This window comes from Etheostoma cragini, chromosome 4, assembly GCF_013103735.1.
Source record: "Etheostoma cragini isolate CJK2018 chromosome 4, CSU_Ecrag_1.0, whole genome shotgun sequence".
Taxonomy (NCBI): Eukaryota; Metazoa; Chordata; class Actinopteri; order Perciformes; family Percidae; genus Etheostoma; species Etheostoma cragini.
The window spans coordinates 6,283,711-6,307,986 of NC_048410.1; the positions used below are offsets into that span (position 1 = coordinate 6,283,711).

Consider the following 24,276-nt stretch of genomic DNA (forward strand, 5'->3'; position numbering starts at 1 on the left):
TCTGAAGTAGAGGTGTATGAGGACATTAAATACAGACTTATTAGAGGTTAAACTTCTTCAGTTATGTATCAAATAGAAGAACAATCACAGATATAAGTCAAGAATTCTGAGTTTTAGGAATTTGGCAAATATCAGCTCACAAATGCAAATGTTTACCTGAAGACATTTAAATAGTATAATAGTATCTAAAAACTATTATATTGTTTAGTATATTGTCTGCTAAAGGTGACTAATTGAATTTCTCAAAATTCTGGCAAATTCCAATTCCGTTCAAGATTGTTTACAATAAAATAAACCACAAACATTTCAGTTGGTAAATCTTCATATTTGCTTTTTTTTAGGGTATTTAAAGTCTATAGCTTAAAATTAAACAAAAAATTGAAGAGTTGCAAATTCAGCTGACAGGCTGTGCATTACCGTACCCAGGATTCAAGCTAAACAAACCTTACATTGTTGCCCGTGCCTGCTTAGTGTCCCTCCTGACCAGTGGGGGCGCTGTAGACACATTGGGCGTATAACCTAAACCGTCAGCCATCTGCCGCATTCAGTTAGCTAGCTACCTCCAGCGGGAATGGAAAATGGAGGACTGACCGACATGCGAGGGCAAATCGTCGGTATTTCTAGCGTGTAGGTGGGTAGAATGCAACAATTTAATATTTCAGCAATGCTAGTGAAGTGTTTAATACGTTAGAGGTACGTCCGTGTCTCAGTTTTGTTTTAAAGTTAGGGTATTTGTGCGTCTGACGTTAGCTAGCTAGCTAGCTGTAACGTTAACTTGTGTAACGTAACCGTTACAGCCAAACCACTCTATTCCGTTCGCATTGGTTAGTTGTATATGGTTCTTTGTACTGTAATAATGCATCTCCAAAGGTTTTGATAGTTAACGTTATGTGCTATAATCTGGTGTGTTAAATGCCTAATAGCTACAGGTTGGGTTTGCAGTTAGCTTGCCCGTGCTCGTGGTGGCGAACGTTAATAGCGTTAGCCAAGCATGTTGGCTAAAAGCGCACGTTTTACAAAGCTCTGTTTCTCGTTACGAAACGATAAACGACGAAATTAAAAGCCTCAACATGCAAAGACATTCTTAACGTTATACATGGAGTTGCTTAGTGTGCCCCACCCAATAATGCAACACAAGTTGTGCTTTGGTAAACGTTTGCTAATGCTAACGGTTGACGGTTGTTCAGTGATTTGCCAGAACGTTTTCTTTTCGGCCATCATTGGCTGTGTCCTGTTATCTATAGCATGTGTCGGCTGTGCAGCAAGTAGCGTTATAGCCTGTTTTCAGACTCCACCGATTTAGGCCTGCTTTATTAATACATTTTACAGGTCACATGCAACAATGAAGCACGGTTGTGACCTGAATTTAGGAGTTTCTATATTGCGCACCAAGGCCCAATGCAGCTTCCCTCTTTCTGTGTCAAGCAGCCACTGCTGGACTGCCACACGGCAATCTTAAACATAGCATCTCTGTGTCAGTATGTCATATTGCTGTATCTGAACATAAAAGGTTGGTTTGGTCGCTTTGTCCGCTATTGTTACATTTTATCTTCGTCCCGGGGCCCTCCCACCTCTCATGGCAACAGTTGTCCTGCAATTCACGTGGCAAGGTGTCGTGACCACAGGCCCGGCATTGGAGGAATCCTGTTTAATCAGTTTCAGTCGTTAGACCAATGCTTGATTTTTAAAGCAGATATAATGATGCATTCATTTAGACAGAATTTTAAATGCTTTCAAATATCAACACATTTGGATTATTCAGCAGATGTTCTTATTTACTGTCAGTTGTCAACAAATTGTTACACCACATGCGTTATCCATTTGCAGTTTTAAATAACTACTGCAAAGTCATTGTGGCATATTAATTAAAACTTCACTTTTGTTTCTTGATCATATATAAATATTCAAACTTTGAGGATTTGTTGAATTGCTAAATACCCCAGTTACTAAACATCTAACATTTCCAGGAAATTAACACAATTTATTTTATCATCTAAACAAGTCCACATTAATATTGCATCTTAGCTGGAGCAGAGCACTTTGATCCTAACTTGTATTTCACTTTATTTGCCAGATCCTTTAACCTTGTACCAAGACGGATGGTTACTGGTGCAAGGCCTTGTTTTGTTTGAAGATCAACCCTGTTACTCATCACTGCTGAAGCTCAGGTACAAACTTTGGCTTTTTCATTTTGTCCTTAAATTAAAGATGAATTCTCATTTTCAGAAATAATTCTCTAGGGGTGTGACAAGATTAAAACATTAAGATAGTTTTTGTCCAGGTTAAGAGTCTCGCAGTATCAGTACACGAGCAGAATTCAGAAATCAATATGCCAAATTTCATTACCTGAGAGCACGCCAGCGCAAGCGTCTCTTTCCTCTCCTCGATGTGTTTCACAAAGAGCGGGGCTCATAGTGTTCCATTTGTAATGAGAAGCCAGATTTTCCGAGTCAAAGTTGGAAATGCCCCCTAACCTCGAATTTCTGAGCGTGTAACTCTGACAATCTTGAGGTACCCCAAGCTCAAAATCCAACATGGCTGTCCCGTGCGTCAACAGTTGCTGCAGTAGCATTCAGTTATTAGCACTTGTGTCTTTGTGTCTCACTAAATTAGTCGTACTTCTATCTGTGGAAATGTTGCTACACTGTTTGATTAGGTTATAGCAGAGAAGCCATTTCAGTTTGTGGCAAAGCCTTTAACAGTGCTCATTTTTCATTTTGTAACTTATGATTGAATTTTCCCAGTCATATTTAATCATTCAAGTATTTTTTTAAATTGTGTTAAAATCTTCTCTTTTTTTGTGAACCCAGTCTCGTGAACTGTCTCATCACACCACTAGAAACACTACAATTTCTAACTTGTCTTGGCCCACAATAAATATGGTTTTAGACTTGGTTTTAGTGAATTCCTGACTATTTAACATGGTTCCTGGTTCTCATCCCAATTTTTGGCATATAAACGGGCATACTAGAAATTTTAGAATGCCCCTAAAAAGCTGAAATGCTACTGTTGTTCCTGTGTGCCAATCTGACTGCCACGTTCTGCTTTATGAAGAATCGTGCAATAGGCCGGCACGATTCGAGGAAAAAATTAATTATTAATCACAATTCTTTTTATCTTATTGATAATTGACAAAGAGATTTTTAATCTCAATGGATATTACCTGGTTAAATAAAGGATAAAAAAAAAAAATCGAGTAATGTTTATTGCCCATATCAACCATAACAAAATAAATTGGCAGTACCAAACGTAGAATTAGTTTTTGGCACCTATAGCACATTGCGAATCATCACAAGCCGGTAAACATAGAGGCTTCAATGAAGAGAAGGGAGAGCATTGCAGCAATTGGGAGCGCTTTTAAACCTAGTTTATACAGTCTATGTTTAAAACTCTCAGAAGAAAGTAGGAAAAAAAGTCATTAAAAAATCTAAGATATTTAATAATTAAATTGTGAATCAAGGTGCAATTTTATAAACATTAATAGTGCAGACCTATCATGCAGCACAAGTTTAAGGAGCTGATGGTATAACATTTCACTGTAATGGTACACATTTTGTGCAATTTCATGCAACAAAAAAAATTGATTGATAAAAAAATTAAAAGAATTAGCCCCAGGATTACGAAGCATTATATTTGCCATAAGCGGTGGCCTACTCATACATTAAGCCATTCTTTTATTTTTTTGATTCTATTCATTTTATTTCCATTTCTCTCTCTAACATACACTCACACAAACACAGCTGTTGCTGAGAAATGCACAAGAATAGCAATAGAATGCTTGTTTTTTATTTACTCATGTTGTATGGTGATTACTGTATGCATTTTAATCTGCACTCATTTCACATAATTGTGACTTCATCCAATAATTACTATTTTTAAGTGTCCTCAAAAATTGGTAAATTTCCCCCTGAAAAATATTTGAATGTCCTATCCTTAAAAGCTTGCAGATTTTGGAAAAATGGGATATTGGGCATAGTGAGACAAGACATGTTCATCTGGTTCCTGACACACATACAGGGTTAAACGGCAAAAATTAACGTGACCCGAAAACAGCGTGTAGGTTTTTTTAGCATCTCAGATCACACTTTCCGTCCCTCTGACCACTACGGTCAGAAACATTGCCTAAGTATGAACTATAACGTCACTGTCAACGGGCTTATGTGCTAAAGTTAGCAACCAACTGTTACCTTGAAACCATCCAGCAAATAGACGGTACCGTAGGAAGGTTACCTGCAACCTGTGATTTAACGTCACCACTGATTTTACGAAAGGGCAAAAGAAGAAAATGCTGAATGACCATTACTAGCGATGTTTTTCATGATGGTTTGAGCGATATGCACCCTCATTAACCTGGAAAGCGTTTTTTATAATCGTAGGTAACTTTTAATACAGCGTCCCCTGCAGCGGTCAGGCAGAGAGACTGTAGCGTGTGCTAACGTTAGCTTCTTGTCACATCTGGGGTCTGATACCCTGTAAATTCATCAAATTTAGAGTCCACTATGCTATTTTTCAATAACCTGGTACTGTCATATTTCACGGCACCCGCGTGTGTTCGGATTATATGTCACAGCTTTTGTTTGTCATTTTGTCTAAGATTGAGTGACAAGTAGTACTCTGCCTACTATTTTGGACCTTAAATGTAGTAAAGTATTTCTTTAAAACAAATTATGACATGGAGCAATCCCAGCACTGACAAATTATTACTGATGGCAGCCATCAGTATTTGCCATGTTATGAATTTGAAAGAGTGACTCATAGCTGGTCTCTTGTTCTCTTCTCCTAATTGTAGACATTCTGTTTGAAAGTAGAGATTGACTCCATCATCTATGGAGGAGAATGCAAGCCCTGAGCTCTCTCTAGCTCCTGAGCCAGAGCAGAGCCAGGACCGCATGGATAGCTGCTCTCAAGGTACCTTGGCTGAGCTTCTTTCCCCCACACAATAAAGGGTTGGGAACGTTGTAGTAATGCCGGGCACATTGTGGTTTTATGATCTTTAAATTTTAAATTTGGGTGAGAGTAAGTAAGGGTCAAATCCAGGTCAAACAATCATTTTTAAATTGATTTAATATGTTGCTTTAACAAAAAATGTTTTGGAGCTTCTTGGCTTTATTGGTCTATTGCACTCTGGTGATTGCATGCTATGTTTTTTTTCTTTTTTTTTTTTTTTTACCCACAGCCTTCTTTGATTGTTTGTTCACAGGTTTTGGTGAAGGGAAGACAGAGCAGAAAGAACAGTTTCAAACTGAAAGCCAGAATGTGGCCAAAGAGACACTAGAAGAGCCAGACACATCTTCCAAGGCCAACAGTGAAGTTAAAAAGACTTGGAGTTTTCGACGGTCCACTGTTGCAAAGAGAGAGATGCCAGTGGAGGCAGCAACCGAAAGTCCTGATAACCGCTGTCCTGTTCGTCGCAGTGGCAGGCAATCTAAGCGTACTGACAAATTAGAAGAATTCCTCCTGACTGCCAAAAGAGGGACAAGAAAGAGCGCCCCACCTAGTCTGAGTGGCGATCCTCCTTCTCAAACCCCAACTGATGAGACTGCCTCAGAGGCCAGCTTTGATGGTAACGCTGACACCAAGACCGTAGAGGACAAGATAGAGTCCCCAGAGAGAAGGACTAGAAGTGGTGCAAAGAAGCAGACCCAAAGGAAAAGTCGAGGTGGCAGACAGATTCGAGGACGCCGTGGCGTGACAGTTAAAGATGAGGGAAGCTCTGAGAATGAGGAGGACAGCAGAGACACTGTCGAGGACAGATTACAAGATAAAAATGAGGAGAAACAAGATGAAGAGAGTTATCCTCATCCAGAAGATGTAGCTTGCACTAATGCAGTGCAGCCTCAGCCAGAGCAGGATTCGGAGAGGAAAGAGGTTCTTGATGAGAAGAATGAACATGTAGATGAAAATGACAAGGTGGAATCAGAGAAGGAGACTGATAAAGAGACTGATGAGGACAGCACAGAATCAGACAAGCCTGCAGCAATGTTGGTGAAACGTGGACCAATAAAAACATACATCAATAAAAAGAGGGTAGCCAATAAGAACACTACCCCTGTTAAAGGTCCTGCTAATACCAACAAAGTCACTACTGTCAAGAGGGAGACCAAGCCTAAAGCTACTCAAGTTTCTGGAATGACACACAAGGCTCAGACACAAGTGGACAAGGATGATGAGAATGACTCTTCAACGTCTTCATCTTCTTCATCATCCTCCATTGATTCTGATGAGGGAGGTTATGATCCCAATGCACTTTACTGCATCTGTCGCCAGAAACACAACAAAAGGTATTTTTAATTTGTTTTTATCCATTATCGGTGTTATTGTTATCAAAATGATTGCCGCATCTTTTAAGTGTTAATAATGCAGTACATTTTTATGCAGGGCTACAGACTATCCACTTGCGTATTCAATTATGTGTTTGTGAGTTTGCAAGTTAAAATTTCAAGTGGTCTCATTAATGCGAGTTCATGATGATCATTACCATTGGTACACCTGCCAGCACTTGATGCCCAGCGCATAATGTGTGCGTACATAGCATCGTGGAACTGTGGAAGAGGCCACTGATAAAGGTGCAGGCAGAAACCGCCACTATAAACAATACCTATGCCTGCTGTCCAAAGGGAAATATGTGATGTGTGCATTTTTTAGGCAAATCGAAACTTGTTACCGGGTCAGATAGGCCAATCTTTGTATCAATGCAAAACGAGGGTATGCAAATGAACACAACTATTAAGTGTAAAGGTTAGACTGGAATGCTGTTTTAATGAACATATTAGAGTTTTCCCTGACATTATACAGCCTAATAAGCGTATGAGGTTAAAAACAAAGTTGAAAGCATCTTGACAAGCCATCGTGTGCAGAAGACAAGTACACAGTCTTGCAACCATACACTATGCATGTTGCACACACTGGCTGCTTCAGCCCACATGCAGTTGATCAGTGGTAATAATTGTGATGAAGTCACCAATAGGCAAACAAGCGTATGACTTCAATTAAACGCTTAAAAATCCAGGGAAACTAATGTATTACCATTTGCTCTTCCTTTCACTTTAAACTCTGTATTTTAAGTTGTGTTTTATGCCACAACTTTGTGTTTTCATGATGTGTTAATACTCCAAAGTATGAGAAAAGCCAGAGCTTTTGTTGAGCATTAATTTAAAGAACTGTGGCACTATAAATGTTCTGTGCTCATTAGGTTCATGATCTGTTGTGACCGCTGCGAGGAGTGGTTCCATGGAGACTGTGTGGGCATCACTGAGGCCCGTGGGCGCCTGATGGAGAGAAATGGGGAAGACTACATCTGCCCCAATTGCACCGCTAAGAAAAATCAGGTCGTTAGACCTGCCACATCTATTCTTGCAACAAGTACAGATCTTGGGAAGGCCAAGACTCCGGCTTCTGCTCTTGCTTCTTGTGCGACCTCTGATGAAAAAACTAACACCAGTGGGGTTAACGCTGTTGCGGCACTTTCATCCTCTACTGCTGGAACCGAAGAGAAGGGGGCTGAAGACATGGGCATCAAAGGCAGGATAGAGAAGGCTACTAATCCAACTGGGAAAAAGAAGATAAAGATCTTTCAGCCGGTAGGTTGCAACTGATCTCAACTTAAAGGCTTTGAATTGCTGTTATTAGTCTATTAAGTCATTGTCTAATATGCTGTACCTATTGTTTTGTCATTCAATACTTCATAGTGCATGGCAAGTGTCTTAATAATGCAACTTTCAAAGTAACCATAATGTAGGGCTGCACGATTATGACCAAAATCATAATCCCGATTATTTTGATCAATATTGAGATCAAAATATTGAGATTTTAACCAAAACACATTTTATTGTCACATAGGCTATTTATAAGAGCTTTCACATCCATATTGTGCTACATTCCTCTTATGTTGAAGTTATATGTTGTACATACATACAGCTGTGAGCTAACAGACACTAACTAGACATGACAAAATGTTGCGTGTACTAGTACATTGGTAGACCTTGTGACCGATGTATGACAGACTGCTATCTTTTGGGGAATTTTCCTCACGTTACTCTGTACTCTGTGACTGACTACATCTAGAAACTAAGCTGCGCGGTGCAGGGGACAACTCTGACTGGCACATGATCAGACAGTGGTTCACAGAGCGGTAGATTGGCTTTGCAAAAAAACGCGGAGAGTTCTATGAATGGAATGACACATTTAAAATATCGCTCGATTACGCAAATTTGATCATGGGAAGCCAAGTTTGTGATTAAAATTTAATTGTGCAGCCTTACTATGATTCCGTGGCCAAGTTTATCCATAAACCAATTTCGAGTCCATTTTACCCTAGCTGTCAAAGGGCTATAATGTGTGGTTGAAATGTAAATTTGAATTATGAATCCCCCAATCTGAAGTTTAGACTACTGTGCTGCTATTATCACACTATTAGTTTGACTTGAGTCTGTGCGGGTAGTGTTGCAGTGTTCACAGAATGCAGATTAGAACACCAAAAATTGGCTTTGGATTATAAATCTAAGTGGACAAACAACTGGTTAAAGGGTAACTTTGTTATTTTTCCAAACTGTCCCCATGAGCAAGATATTGCCAAACCCACCAGACTCGCCATAAGCAGTCATTTTATCATCGTAAAACAAAGTTGACTGTGGCCAGGTTGGTTCAGTGGTAGAGCAGGCGCACATGTACTGAGAGCTTTATGCTTTGATGCAGAGGTCCAGGGTTTGAATCTGACCTGTGACAATATAAAGGAGTAAAAGCCCCGAAAAAATTCTTTAAAAAATATCTAGTTAAACAAAGTCGACCAAAACTAAATAAAACCATAAAAAGCTGTCATGCTTTTCCCTGTTCCAATGATCACTACTCTGGTTTGTTTAAAAATAAACTCTTAACTAACCCATTTACATTTAAAAAATATAGTGACTATCTTTACACCCTGAAGTGTTTATTTAGATTGAGTCTGAAAATGACATAGCTCATCATAAGCTGTTAATTTTATTGTCTACTGACTTGGAGCAGGCCTTACAGCAGCCAGCCCAACCAAAAGCAAGCCCAAAATCAGCACCCACCATGGAAAAGAGGGCAGCACCCACATCGGAGCAGAAAGCACCACCAGACGCAGAGCAGAAAGTGGCGTCAAACGTGGAGGTAAAAACAACACCGATAGTGGAGGTGCCAGAGGAGAAGGCCAGGCCAAAGGCTGAGGAAGAGTCTTCCCTTCCAAAATGTATCGGGCCTGGCTGTGAAAATAATGCCCAGCCAGATTCCGTGTACTGTGGCAACGACTGTATTCTGGGACATGCTGCTGCAGCCATGAAGTCCATCACTGATGTTAAAGAGCCTAAGCAGAAGGACAAGGCCAAGGCCCAAAAAACAAAGTCTACACCAAAGGTAACTTGGACCATTTGAGAGTTAGTCTTGAGATATGTCTTTATCACATTTGAGAAACTATTTCTTAAAATGTGTTAGAATGTTTGTTGAGAAAGTCTCTTTTGGTTCACTGTTGATTAGCATTATAGAAAACATTTGTGTATACATCAATTGTTATCTCAGATTACCCCCCCAAGTGTTATTCCAGTCATATTATATGATTAGTATTAGGAGTGAAAACTGAAAGGTTTTCATATAACTTGAAACTAGGGCTGCTCGATTATGGTAAAAAAAAAAATCTCGAATATTTTTGGTCAATATTGCATCACGATTAACACAATTACTATTGTCTTTTGCAAACGTTGCATTTATTGAAGTAAATAAAGTGAAACTGTTAAACAAATCAACAGTGGATACACCTTGAAGTGTGAATTTTCCCTAAATAATTTTGCTGTTTGGAATGTTTTCTTCCATTCAGAACGAGACAAAGTAGGCGTTTACTTGCAAGTGCAAAATAATTCTTTTTCTCAATTACTCTGTTTTTGTGCTTATTTGAAACCAAACTCGTAATCGTGATTTAAAATTTAAATTAATTGCACAGCCCAACTTGATTTTTTTTTTTTTTTTTTTTTTTAATGAAAGTATGTGTAAAAAGTCAGCACCCTCTGCATTTTAATAATGTCACAAGAGGTCATATACGGGTTCAGAAAGCTTTTTTTATAACTCTAAAATACTACTTGAAAGTGAAATTGCTTAACAAATTTATGATCATCATCATTTCTTGTTAACCAGCAGTGGAGCAGGTTGAGTTTAACGGATCATATCAAAGTGAACAAATGGCCTGTCTGCTGGCCACTTAGCTCATGTCAACAATGGAGTCATCATTCCAACTGGATCGCGATATGGACAAAAGCAATGCATGCATCATTTTTCATTTATCAATGATACGATGCTATGTTGTAGCTCAATAGATTTGCAGATGTTCCCTGGAGAAAATGTGTCTCTTTCATGAAGTGAAAATTGTTTTCTAGATGCAATGCCATAGGTTCTACTAGTTAATCAATTCCCCAGGGCTCTTTTTAAGATGGTGAGTGATAAGCTTGTTTTTTAGTTTTTTTAACAAAAGGAACATCTAAAGATTATGACTCCTGATAGTTAAGACAATGTTTTGTTTATTGACTGCCGTTAAACATTTCAAGCTTCTTCTATTTTTTCTTTTCTTTTTTTTCACTCTCACTGCATGCACCTGCTCCTGATAGGCGTTAAATGTGTGGTCTGATTCTCCCTACATGTGCTGCGCGTACAACTATGTGACAATAAATGGGGGGGAAAAAGACATGAGGAACTACTAAGTAACGTATATATGATCAACCGTATATAACACCTTTATTATAACTGGACAGTATTGTTGGACAGTATTTGCTTTTACGGTTTTATATTATCCAAATGTGAAAACTTTTTTATTTTATTTTACCCTGCATGCATTGCAATTTTGTGAGTGATGTGTACATTTCGGAAAACTATCTTCATATGGTTGATCTTGCTTTGGAATACTGGTTCCTAAAGGCAATGTCTGAAATGTTTTTGACTCTGTAGCCTAGACTAAAATAGACCTGCCAAGAATACTTTTTTATACGCAATGTAAGTTTTTGATAGAATAATGTCCAGGTTTACCAAAGCTTAAATGCTACATGCAGAGCAATGTTAAAGGCTGCCAATATAGAGTTGAGTGAATGCGGAAATGCTATTAATTTACTTTGAATTGTACTATGTAGGCTGTGCGTTAGAAAGGACTAAAACTGAGAGCAGGGAGACGGAAAAACATAAAAGTTAATTATTCTGTTTACCATGCACATGTTTTCCTGGCATTTGGCAGTACTTCATAGAGGGAATCTCTTTTAAAATCCTACATGGCTCAAGCCAGAAATGTTGTATGTTACCTGTAATGTTGTCAAAAATGATGAGTTCTGTAACTTAAAGGCCTGAATTTGTTTCTTTCCGTTTCCCCAGAGGAGCGTGGCTGGTGGGAAAAAGAGGCAAAAGAAGACCCAGGAGGAGTCGGACAGCGAAGAAGACCATAGTGCTGATTTGGATGATGATGATGACGAAGATGAGCATGCTGAGGAACATCCGCCCCCGCCGGCCACTGCATCCTGGTCCAGCGACCATAATTACATTGCAGTAACACCAGAAAAGACTACACCCATATCACCAACAGTGTTAAACAAAAAGTGTATGTATCTCTTTGAAGGTCTTGGGCTGTTAAAACCACGTTGTTATTTTTCCATTTTAAATGTGGTTCCTGTGGTGCGAATTTAGAAATGATCCGTACATATGGGGGTGAACATGAGTGCTCTGGAGATGAACTCCATTGTGTGCTAGACTCAAAAATGATTTGCAAAGTGTTGTGATTTTGATAATTCTAAGGATTTGTTACTCAATGAAATGGTTGGAGCTGTGAAAAAGGTAAGTGCTATTTGTGGCTTTGGTTAAGTATACAATAACCCTGAATGTTTTTAAAAGGGGCACTCCACAGGTTGCACTGAACAAGATAATTTTAGTAGGTACTTAGCCTGTGAACACAATTATATAATGTCTTATTTGGCTTTGATGCTACCCGGGTTATATCACCTTGGGAGACATTATATCCTTAACTGAAAGCCTGCATTATAAACTGAAGGCAGGAGTTTAAAAAAATTTAGGCATTTACCAGATAGGGTCTAAGAAATGTTTTGGGAAATATAGGGTCCAGCTTTTTGTGATCTTGGCCAATTTTATGGACTAAAAGCCAGGAAACAAAGCCCCCCCCCAACGTTTTACCAGTGCAACACGCAATCGTTGGAGTACCTCTTGAATACCTCATAATTCAAATGTAGGGCAGTAGAGTTAAACGTGTGAAGGATCACATGGTAGAGGTGACAGGAGGGTAATCTCAAAATCAGAGCTCTTATGCTTTACCATGAGATTTATGGGTATAATGAATGGACTGGTGCTAGTAAGTGAGATTTCAAATGACCTGCACAAGTCTCGCCATCTCCTGGGTTCATCACCTCTGCTGTTGACCCATAAAGGTCCTTCCCTCTTTCTCCAGCAGGTAGGTGTCTCAAGGATTCCCCACGTTAATGTGGACAAGTGACCCTTACATAACTCATATTGAGCTGATTCTATCAAATGTTACGCACAACTTTGTCTTTTTTCTACCCTGAAGTTTGTGGGTAACAGGCGGACTCAAGTTTTTTTTTTAATTCATTCATATTGAATATGATGCATCACAACTCGTGGGACATTGGCATTGAAATAAAAGGTGATATAACAGATTTTAGGATGCCTTGATTGATTATGTGAGCAGTGTTGGCTTGCTGTAGGATTTCCCGACCAGTTCAGCTCAAACAAGCATATACCACTGATAAATCTACACACACTATGGCTATGGAGACGCAACGGTCAAGAGCACCTAAATGGTGAACAGCCGGTAAAGAAGGAAGCTCTACCGCAGAGACCAGACCATCTGGAGGTACTACAGTGAAGTTCAGAAGGCCCACAGCAGAAGACAGAATATGAAGACCTGTGCAGAGTTCAAAGATTCAGAAGAGGGAGACATGTTCAAGTTTTTCTACACATTTTGCATCTCAGATCTGATATATATTGACAAGATCGTTTGTTGCCATGAAATACGGACAGTTTTTCATGTCTCCTTTTATAAGGGATTGTTGAAGGCATAAGGATCTTAATTGATGTTATAGTAAGTGTTAATGTTAAGTAAATGTGTCTTCTCAGGTCAGGAGATCAGTTTGACCAGTGATTGTTGTGATTAACAGGAGGAAGATATGGCTCATTGATTTGTCCTTTCATAGTGCATATTTTGCTTGGTGTGACCGTCTCTCGTCAAAAGATGGTTGACTGGTTGCTTTGGGTCTCAATACTATTGCTCTGCACAATATTTTTGTGGTTTATATACTTTAGCAGGTGTATAGTTATTGTTAAAGTAGGGTTCGTGCTTATACTAATGTAGTTTACATGCAACTTGGACATAATAGATGATGCACTGGCATCTGCAGTTGACAATGAGGAGAGGTTTGAGAAGTGTATTCAAGTCTTGGTTCAAAGTAGTTGATATATTTTTTTTTGATAGTTTTTTTATGTGAATATTCTTTTAAGAAATGTGTTATTCATGTATACCTGAATAACCTATTCAACTGATAGAACCATTAACAAGACAACTTTTGGTCCAAGCGCATTGGCTTATAAGCTGGTGCTAGTGGTTAGGGTGTGTAGCTGATCTCATAAGACTTCATTTTAAAATTAAGTTACGTTATGAACTTCATTTGCAATAATTTCCTTTAATTCTGATAAATATATACCATTCATGCCATGGGATGAAGGATTTATGCTTTAGTGGGCAGTGAAACATTTCAGTCAGTGAATAATCAGTTAATCTTGCTTGTCTCTTGCATTCAAGTTAAGAGAACCTGGTAGGTGTAGTCCTTTCGTCTAACTACTTATAGTAAGTTTACAGTATGAGTTTAAACAAGACTAGTGTTTCAGTTCCCTTTCTCCTGTTTGGATCTATGGGTACTGAGAATCAAGCTGCCTTATAAGGGAGTACGAAAACCATTACCACAAAATAATGTTTGGAAAGAAAAAACTTCTATTTCAAGTGGCCCTGCATAAACAGCACAATGTATCAGCCATCCGCTGCCACAAATAAAGAGGGGCTTTTTAACTGCCCAGCTGTCAACTTTGTGTTTATTTTAGAATGCTTATTGCAGTGTGTTAATTGTGCACGAATAACTAACCACTTATAACTGTGAATGACAATTTCTATTAACCTTACAGCTGTGAAGTTGATAATTGTCATTGAAACACTGAAGAGCTTTTTCAAGCATAAGGAAGTCTGAATTACAGTCCTTAATCATGATTTTCTGCAGTGTTGGTAAAATACACACTTTTTCATATCTGCTGATATTGTAAATGATGGCATGTTTTAAAGTGTTTGATATTTTTCTTGGATTCCAGCCCCCCCTAAAGAAGAGAAGCAGAGTGAGAAGAAAGAGAAGGAACCCCCCTTGGCTCCTGAGAAACCACCTCGAGCTACCACAACACCAGTCAAAGGAAACAAGAAATCCCCAACTACTAAAGCGGCCAAGGTTTCCCCAAAGGGCAAGAAGCCTTCTCCTCAGGCTACCAGGTCAAAGGCACCCAAGAAACCTGCAACACCTCAGAGTAAAACTGCAGCAAAGACCAAGAAACCAGGTGCGACACCCGTCCATACCCCGTCCCGCTTCCCTCCAGGACCGATCCATGTCACAGGAGCACTGAGAGTCACCAAGTCCAACTTTACCATTCCTAAGAAGCAGCCACAACAAAAGGAGGCTCCATCACATACCAACATATCCTCATCCTCCAGAGTCCCGTCATCTCCTGTTTCTTCAGCTCCCCCCAGCCACTCCTTATCCTCCAGACCGCCACATCCAGCTGCTTCAGCGCCCCCTATGTCCCCCATGTCACCGCCCCCCAACAACCAGATGAGAACAAACATCCGCCGCTCGTTGACAGACATCCTCTATAAAAGGTAAGAGTCCTGCAAAACCCAGTTCAGAATACTTACGTTTTTTTAGATTGTTTCTGTAAATCTTTGGCTAAGCTCATTTAAACATCAACACTAAGATTTGTTGTGTTTCTTACCACCAGGGTGAGCGACAGTGATGATCTGAAAATGAGTGAGAATGAGGTGGCAAGGCTGGCAGTTGCCATTGAAAAGGAAATGTTCAACCTCTGCCTTAGCACTGACAGCAAGTACAAGAACAAATACAGGTCTCTTATGTTCAACCTGAAGGATCCTAAAAACAAAGTGAGTCAATGTAAACATGCATGCACTTATTTTTATATTCTAATATATCTTCAGTACACCTTGTGTTTACAGAGTTGTGTATTTAAAGGAAATGCCCGCATCTTTCTTTCTGTGCTTACTTGATGTCCCTCATATTGAGGTGTTAAATTGGTGCGTTACGTTTGTCTCAGGGCTTGTTCTACAGGGTTGTGGGTGGTGAGGTTAGTCCCTTCAGACTGGTGAGACTAAGTGCGGAAGAGTTGCTTTCCAAAGAGATATCCGAGTGGAAGAAGCCCATTGCTCCTGAGGTAAATATTACTTATCTCTAACTAAAAGCTAAGCACATGGTTCAAGAGTTCCCTGCTGACAGTTAGGAACTGTTAAACATAAATTGCTACAGCATACTTATATGGTTGTGTCCTGCAGGCCCAGTCTCCCAGTGCAAGGGTCCGTTCGGAGCATTCCAAACTCGGCAACAGACATGACTCTGGCTTACATAGCATGGATATGGAGGATGCTCCGCCAACATCCGATACAGATGTATGTATCTCTGCCACCACTTCATCTACTCGCATGGCTTCCGCTGCAGTAAGTGGTGGCATGCTGTCTTTCTTTAGCTTTCACACTTTTCCTTCTCACCTGTGCATGGAGTGCTTATTAACACAAATCTGGCAAAGTAAATACCGTAGTAAAGATATTGCGGGCTAGTTATTTTGTCAACTGTCCTTCAATGTCATTTCTTTATTTCTAAAGCTTTCTTTCTTCATCATTGTTAGGCAGTAAACCTACTCACATATACTTTGCAAAAATTATAGTGTTGTACATAATAGTAAGCCCAAATCACGGGTCTTATGTAAATGACCATAAACTGTTTGTTTTCAACCAAGAGTTGATGGAGGACCTCTTCTCTGTGTCCACAGGACCAAGATGAGTCTAGCGCCACTCCTTCAGTTTCAGCTCAGCCCTCTGCTGTGGAGGGGAACAGTGGCAGCAGCATGCCAGACATTTTTAGTACCATGCTCAAAGACACAACTTCTGAACACAAGACTCATCTATTTGACCTCAACTGTAAAATATGCACAGGTAAATGAGACATGGAAGAATATAATAACAATAATCATCAAGCATATTTAAAATGATTTGTTATCCAGCAGATAACTCTTTTAATTTTGCTCTCTAGGTCAGAAGGCTGAAGACGAGCCTGCAGCTAAGAGAGCCAAACTGACCAAGAGGCCTGATACTGTCTCCCCTCTCAGCCAAACACAGGACCCCACAGCTTTCCAGCACCAAGACCCCTTAACCTACAAACATGCAATGCCTCCATCCTACCAGTCTAACATGGAGTCAGCTGTCTCAGAGTTACAGTCACAGCTGGACCCCAATATGCTGGCAACTCCAGCCCAGGTCCCAGCATCTATCACTCCCACTGTGTCCTCTGTCAGCATCACCCGTAGAGACCCACGCATGGCTAGGCACAGCTCCGTTGTGACTGTCACCTACAACGCTCCAGAAAAGCCCATCAACAACTCAGCAGAAACACTCCCAGCTCCTGTTAGTGCGCCAGTAGACATTGCACCCAAAGCACCACTGCCGATGCCCCCAGCTCCACCATCTGCGGTAGCCACGTCCAAACCAGTGAAAACAAGGTGCTCAATCTCATTACGGTTAGATAAATTAGCTATTCCCGGGCACGACTGGGTTTTGTGGTGGACTAACATTCGTTAGCAACATATTCTTGTTATGTGCTAAAATTGCATGAGAAAATGTATATCGGTAGGTCAAATTCTATTTTTCTTTTTTTAAAGGATTGGTGGTTGTACAGTAGCGTAAGATGGGGCAGTGTCATTGTTCTGTTCTTTAAGAAATGCAGTGTACATGATAAACTGTGTATGGACTTGGATATTGGGTTTTCTCTAAAAGGAAGACTGTTTGGTTTTTACAGTACATCCGAGCCTCCTCCTGAGGGTGAGACCGCTATCTTTCTCCATGGTCAAGTGAAGATTTGGAAAGGATTTATCAACATGCAGGCTGTGGCTAAGTTTGTGACCAAGGCTTATTTGGTGTCAGGATCCTTTGAACACCTTAAGGAGGTTAGTAATTTTGCCTGGTAATTAAGCTGAAAGCAAATCCTTTGGGCATACATATAAGCAAGATACTTAGTGTTGTCAATTTTGTGCAGGATTTGCCAGACACCATTCATGTTGGAGGACGGATATCTCCAAACACTGTGTGGGACTACGTCGGGAAACTGAAAACCTCGCTATCCAAGGTTTGTTTGGAGAAAAATGGATTGTATCAAAGTGTTCAACATCTTTATTTGAATGCCTTGCATTACTTAAATACTGTTTTTTGCTCTGTGTTTGCAGGAACTGTGTCTGATCCGTTTCCACCCAGCCACAGAGGAAGAGGAGGTCGCATATGTCTCTCTCTTTTCTTACTTTAGCAGCAGGAAACGATTTGGTGTGGTGGCTAACAACAACCGTCGTATCAAGGACCTCTATCTCATCCCACTGGGCTCAAAAGACCCATTACCCTCCAAACTTTTACCGTTTGATGGGCCAGGTAAGCATTTACAGGGATACACAAATATACCTTTGTGGTGACATGAATGTAGTTGCATTTATTGTAATGTTTTTGCTGTAAAGTTTTTTTTTTTGTCTCTGTTCCTTTGGTGAGTATATATAGTGTCATTTTTGGACTTATTTAATTAGAGCTTGTGGATTCATGGGTTTGTACTGTAGAGGGCAGTCACACTCCTTGATGAATCTCCCCCAGAACACACTTCTGTGCATTTACAGTTACAGCTGTTGTGCTCTCTGCTGTGTATCTGACTTTGTATCTCACATTTCTAATAAAGAAAGAAGTTTGCATTGCAGGTTGGTGCCATTTGAGTCCAGTGTCAGCCTGTTTGTTACAACTTGGCTCATGTATAAACAGAATTGAACATCTGTATAATCAATAAATTGCAATGACATAACAACCATTGTATACTGCACTGGTGTTTCTATGGTAACTTGCAGTACTTGATGTAAACTTTACAGTGAATGTACACAACTGCTAACAATACCCACATTGCTACAAGTATTGAAGTAGTTGAAATTTCAGAAGTATCGAGGTTGTACATCTCAGAGGGTTTCAAAGATCAGGAGATCTACTCCTGAATATTGAGAATATTAAAAGTGTTTCCTTCATTAACTGAGTAGCTTCAGAAAAATAAAATTACAGTTCTTGGATTTGTATGATGTTTTTGTGACCAGGCTGGTAATTATCCTAAATCAAACTTCAGTAACACCTAATGTATGCAACTGACTGTGGATTAACCAGAATTATATTAAAGTTTACAATCTGTTGCAGTTTTATTGCAGTCATGTTTTGGCAATTTCAAGTGATGTTGGTGAATTGGTTTTATTTGATTCATTTGGACTGTTATATCTGGCAGGATATCTACAAATCAATCATCAACACAATCCTACTGATGTTTCTGTGTAGCTGGCACTCATTTAAGATTCAATTACTGATGTCAGTATGTTTAATTCACAAAACAAGTTGGATGACTACAAACTAAACTGTAGACAATTAGACTCGAACTACCTTCGTCATTTCTTGAATAAAAAGACTTTGGAGTTGGACTTTTTATATCTTTTTTGTATATCTGAAAAAGCCTTCTGTGCTAATAGTTTTTTTTATGGATGCATTGTGGACAATTTTTAGAGGCTCATTTCACCCGTTTTTTTTTTTTTACCCGTGTCCATCGCATACGTCAGAAATAATCAAATCTTTTGTTTTAATGGTCTCTTTGTGAAATTGTTTGTTAGTGCAAATGTTTTCTAAGCTAGTTTTGTCCATCTTGCAGGTCTTGAACCAGTTCGTCCCAACCTCCTCTTGGGGCTGCTGATCTGCCAGAAGGATAGAAAGCGTACTGGTGCGCCATTGGAATCTGAGGAAAAACGGCCCAAGACTCAAACAAAAGATGTCGATGACACTGGCCTTCCAAAGCCATCTCCTTCAGTCAGAGCTGAAAGATTTACACGACAGAGTCTTGAAATCCCATTCAGTACGACTCCTCCAGGGTCACCTCCACCCAGCTTCTCTGAGACCTCAATCAGCACTGTGGCCACCTCCTCAGTCCTTTCCTTCTTGTCCTCTGTTAATGCCACATCCACTACCACTGGCAAAGACTCCCCGTCTTCATCTAGCTCTGTTGCTTCCTCAGCAGCAGCCACTCCTCTTCAGACCATCCTCAACACTCTTTTTGGGAAGAAAAAGCATGATTCAGAAGCTTCCAACTCTCCGTCTGATCAAGGTGGAGAATTACTCCCGCCCGCTACAATGCTAGACCCTATTGTGCAGCAGTTTGCACAGAGCTCTAAAGAGAAACTGGTGGAGGAGGATGATGATCGACCGTATGATCCAGAAGAAGAGTATGACCCCAGTAGGGGCTATAATGTACCTAAAAAGCCTGTAGAGGTAGTAAGCAAACCTGAAATCTCTCAGCAGCCTGAGGTGGTTGCAAATGAAGGTGATGATGTAGCGTATGACCCAGAGGATGACTCAATTTTTGATGAGGTCAAAACTGGAGTACCAGGTAAAGCTAAGGTTTCAACTGAATCTGAAACTGATCCACAAAAGATCTTGGAGAGCCTTAAACAGATTGGGGATCAGACGATCCAGAAAAAGGGAGAGCATCAAATGTCATCTACAGGGACGCTTGGTGCCTCATCGACACTTTCAGACACACTCTTGACTCAACCTGCTAAATCCCTTTTGGGCAACACTCAGCTACTGCAGCTTGGAAAAAAGGTTGAGGAACTAGTGAAGTCCTCAACGGTTGCTCCCTTGATCAACCAGAAAAGAGATCCCCGACAGAGCAGGGATCCTCGCCAGGCTGTTGCTGGCAAGAAGTTGACCGATGATCCAGAGGAGCAGGAGGAGACATCTGCTGTGTTGGAGGATTCTACTCCTTCCTCACAACCTGTGGGTCAAGAGCCTCAGCTGTCTAATGTAACTGAACTCCCAGACTCCTTACAAGGCTCAGAGACATCACAGCCTAATAATGAATTGATAAGTGAAGAGCTACCCTTCATGCAGTCAGACGAGGCAGATGTAGCAATTCCTTTATTAGGAGAGGAGGTGGAACCTGATCTGGAGTGTAACTACATGGACGAGAAAGAAGTGAAAACTGAGGAAGCTGAGCCACTCAAGGTAGAAACTAAGATGGACAAGTACAGTATTTGGCCAAATGCTGCCAGTATTTTAAAAGCTGGTGAGGACCCAGAGTATGTGGAGAATAGCCAAGATGCACCAACCACAAGTTATTTTAATGAGCCTGCAAACACCCCCACAATAACCTCAACAATCCCAGTACTCACTCAGAGCGCAACAAAGGTTGACACTCAGTCCCATCACATGCCGCATTACATGTCAACACCAGGGTTTGACAGCGAGTACAGACCACCAGCTGACATTACCCCACCATCCAACTTCCCTCCGCCCCATCGCATGCAGGGACAAAGCCTGAGAATGAGGCCTCCGCCAATGTCTATGCCACCACCCATACAGGGTCTTCCTCCAATGTCAGGTCCTCCTCCTATGCAGGGACCCCCTCCACCCATCCGTGTACCTTTACGTGGTCCGCTTCCAATGCAGAGTGACAACAGCCAGCAATATGGTCCTCCTCCAACAGCATACCCTCCCTATCAGAACCCGTGGCCAGGCCCCCAGCCACTGCAGCAGCAGGTCCCTCCTGGACCCCCTCCCCAGAATATAATGCCACCCAGAGGACCACCACCATCATTCCCTCCAATGGCCCAGAGAGGCCCTGCTCCTCAAATGTTTGATCCCTCCATTCCCCCACAGCACATCGGACAGCAAGGTCACCCTACAGGCCTTCCCCCACCTCCTACTTTTGATGGACAGAACAATTTACCACCACCAAGATTTACTAGGCTTCCACCACCATTTAATTTCCCTGCAAACAGAGGTCCTCCTCCGCCTTTTACGGGGCCACCTCCTGGTCACTTTGAAAACCGGCTTCCTCCTCCGTCCCACTTTCCAGGGCCCAGGGGTCCCCTGCCGTCTCAGTTTGGTGACCATGGGGCTCAACCCCCAATGGTAGACCAACCTCGAGGCCCTGCAGAACATTATAACAAAGACAATTCCAATTCTTTCAACCTAAATGTGGATCTCCATGTTTTTAAAGACAATCAGGGTCCCCTGCCTGGTCCAGCATACCGAGGACCTCCAACTAACCAGTATGAGGACAGAAGAGGCCCACCTTCAAGTAGCGAGATGTGTAAACAGCACTTCAATCCACATAACCAGTACGGGAGCTCCATACCTCAATCCTCACCACCACATCGAGGAGCTTTTGATGACAACCGAGGTCCTCCCCCTCAGGAGAATAGACCCCACCTATTTCAGCATTTTGGAGGATCAGAGCGGTACCGCTTTGATAGGCACTCTGATGAGGCTAGACCTGTTCGCCACAGTGGGCCACTATTGCCAACTCCTCCAGAGGCTCCCATAGGTCCTCCATGTCGCATGGGAGCCCACAGTCCAGACATGCACCGGGACGACCACTGGCTCCGCCACTCTCCTGAAATGAGGAGGAGGAGCAGCAGCACCCGAGAGGACTCAGAACCCCGCACTGGCGATTGCTTTAGTCGCTTTGAAGGAGGGCACAGAGAACCTGCTTCTGGTCCCTCGCAACACTCGGAAGAGAGACAGAGGGAGCTGTCCGAGGACCGCCGGAGGGAAAGAGAGCGGGAAGTCCCTCATGCCGGCAGGCCTTCATGGGACAGGGGGCAGGGCAAGCAGTGGAGCAGAGAGCGAGAGTGGGATAGAGCAAGAGAAAGGGACCGTGATCCAGAGCGCAGCAAGGAAAGAGACCGCGATCCTGAGCGAGGCCGAGAACGAGACCGCGATCTTGAGCGAGGCCGAGAACGAGACCGCGATCTGGAACGTGGCCGAGAAAGAGACCGCGATCCTGAGCGTGGCCGAGAAAGAGACCTAGAGCGTGGCCGAGAAAGAGACCTAGAGCGTGGCCGAGAAAGAGACCTAGAGCGTGGTCGAGAAAGAGACCGCAATCCAGAGCGTGGCCGAGAAAGAGGCCGCGATCCGGAGCGTGGTCGAGATAGAGACCGCGATCCGGAGCGTGGCCGAGAAAGAGACCGCGATCCGGAGAGTGTTCGGGAAAGAGACCGCGATCCGGAGCGTGGTAGGGAAAGAGACCGCGATCCGGAGAGTGGTCGGGAAAGAGACTGCGATCCGGAGCGTGGCCGCGAAAGAGACCGTGATCCGGAGAGTGGTCGAGAAAGAGACCGCGATCTGGAGCGTGGCAGAGAAAGAGACCGTGATCCGGAACATACCAGAGAAAAAGAACACCACCCGGAGCGAGGCCGAGAAAGAGACCGTGATCCTGAACGTACCCGAGAAAGAGAACATGATCCGGAGCGTAATCGAGAAAGAGACCGCAGCAGAGGGAGGGAGGGCGAGAGGCACAGGGACACGGAGGGAGAGCGGCACAGGGATCAAGACACAGACAAGAGGAGAGACAGGGAGAGAGACAGGGAAAAAGACAAAGGCAGGGATACTGATAAGAGGGACCATGACCGCGACAGAGGGAGAAACCGTGATCGAGAGCGAGAACGTGACAGAGACAGGAGAAGGGATAGATCCCGAAGCAGGGAACGAGACAGGGACAGAGAACGTGGGAAAGATCGAGGCAAAGACAGAGACAGGGAGAGAGATAGAGACAGGGATCGTCGGGACAGGAGCAGAAGCAGAGAAAAGAGAGAGGAGAAAAAAGAAAGTAAACATGATACACCCAAGGAGAAAGATATAACTGCAGACAAATGACAAGAACAGGTTCTAGTCTCTGTTTTGACACTACAGTACAATTTTGAGAGACACTTCAATCTTACACCAGTTGAAATCCAGTTGTATCACTGTAAAAGTAGATGAGCAGTATTTCGTTAAATTTCCACAGTTGTGTTCGTACTAGAAAAAAAGTTTGACAATGTTTGTATTCTTTTTGTCACTTAAGGTTTCTTTGTTTTATCACATTTGAAAAACAAAACTGAAGGCCATGTAGTTTGCTTGTGTAAAGATGTATTAAGTAGGCTACTGAGTTCTATTACATGTACCTATCTCCTGCCCAAGCAGTTTTTTTAAGAAAACAATAATGTAACTGAGTAACACACCATTTGCAATATGTAAATATGAATGTATTTGTGTAAATACTGATGTTTTTAATCATACTTTTCTAAGTAGAGAAAATAAAAGCCATATATCTGAGATGGATAATGTGAAAGTTAAGGAAACACTGTTTACACACAAATGTGTGTTATGTACAGCAGCATTGACCTTAAAAACTCCAACTATCTACAGTATACATCCCGTCAACGGTTGTCAATGAAATGTCCTGATTTTGCTTCAGCTCAACCAATTAAACCCATTTGATGATGAGTGTTTCTATGTTGTTAATTTAAATAACTAGAATTGCAAGCAGTTACTACAGGGTCCAAGCTTCCCAGCGCACCCGGGAGTGCATAAAAGCAGAACCCAAAGCAAAACGGTGTGGGGGCAAACGTTGGGAAACACGAAGAGGCGCACGTAACGGTACAAATTAATAGTGCAATAACGCGAAAAACTGGGCGTCTAAGCTGGTTACAAAACCTGGATAAAATAGACCACAATTGTCTACGTTTATATTATAGCGTCCCCTAATGGCCTATCTTTACCAAATTTGGTACCGAGCCTCGGGGCGGCATGCCAATCAATCTTTACAGGTTTAGTGTTGATAGCTTTTTTTGTGGCAGAGATATTGCAATTGCAAATTTCCCATTTAAATGCATTGAGTGTTTTGACGGAACCAATAAACCCACTTGAACCAATCAGTACCCCACTCTAAGGGACACCTCAGGAGTGGCCCTAGATGGTACCTATCAAATTTCGTTTGAGTTAGAGCCTCAGAGGGTCATAGCAAGGTATGATCTAAGGTTTAATTTTGACAGCATTCATTTGGGCTGAGAAATGGCAAAGTCTGTGTTTTCATAGTTAGCTACACAAATTTGTTTGTGGGTAATACGCGCAAT

The 24,276-nt window shown here is 41.7% G+C and overlaps 1 protein-coding gene across 4 annotated transcripts; it reads left to right on the forward strand.

Moving 5' to 3' along the window:
* Positions 1–471: 471 nt before the first annotated feature.
* On the forward strand, positions 472–23,644 carry LOC117942725 (death-inducer obliterator 1-like). 4 transcript variants are annotated; one of them, XM_034868323.1, is made up of 17 exons: positions 472–631; positions 2,075–2,168; positions 4,790–4,908; positions 5,201–6,281; positions 7,193–7,580; positions 9,001–9,372; positions 11,362–11,584; positions 14,368–14,923; positions 15,043–15,202; positions 15,373–15,489; positions 15,608–15,769; positions 16,102–16,264; positions 16,362–16,827; positions 17,124–17,271; positions 17,361–17,450; positions 17,548–17,743; positions 19,035–23,644. In XM_034868323.1, exons 3-17 carry the CDS (start codon positions 4,827–4,829, stop codon positions 23,036–23,038), a joined length of 8,208 nt encoding a protein of 2,735 aa, XP_034724214.1. In that variant the 5' UTR covers positions 472–631; positions 2,075–2,168; positions 4,790–4,826; the 3' UTR covers positions 23,039–23,644. The 4 variants fall into 4 exon arrangements, with proteins under 4 accessions (XP_034724214.1, XP_034724215.1, XP_034724216.1 ...); XM_034868324.1 differs by having other exon boundaries at positions 15,608–15,721; XM_034868325.1 differs by lacking the exon at positions 4,790–4,908 and having other exon boundaries at positions 478–631.
* Positions 23,645–24,276: the final 632 nt, after the last annotated feature.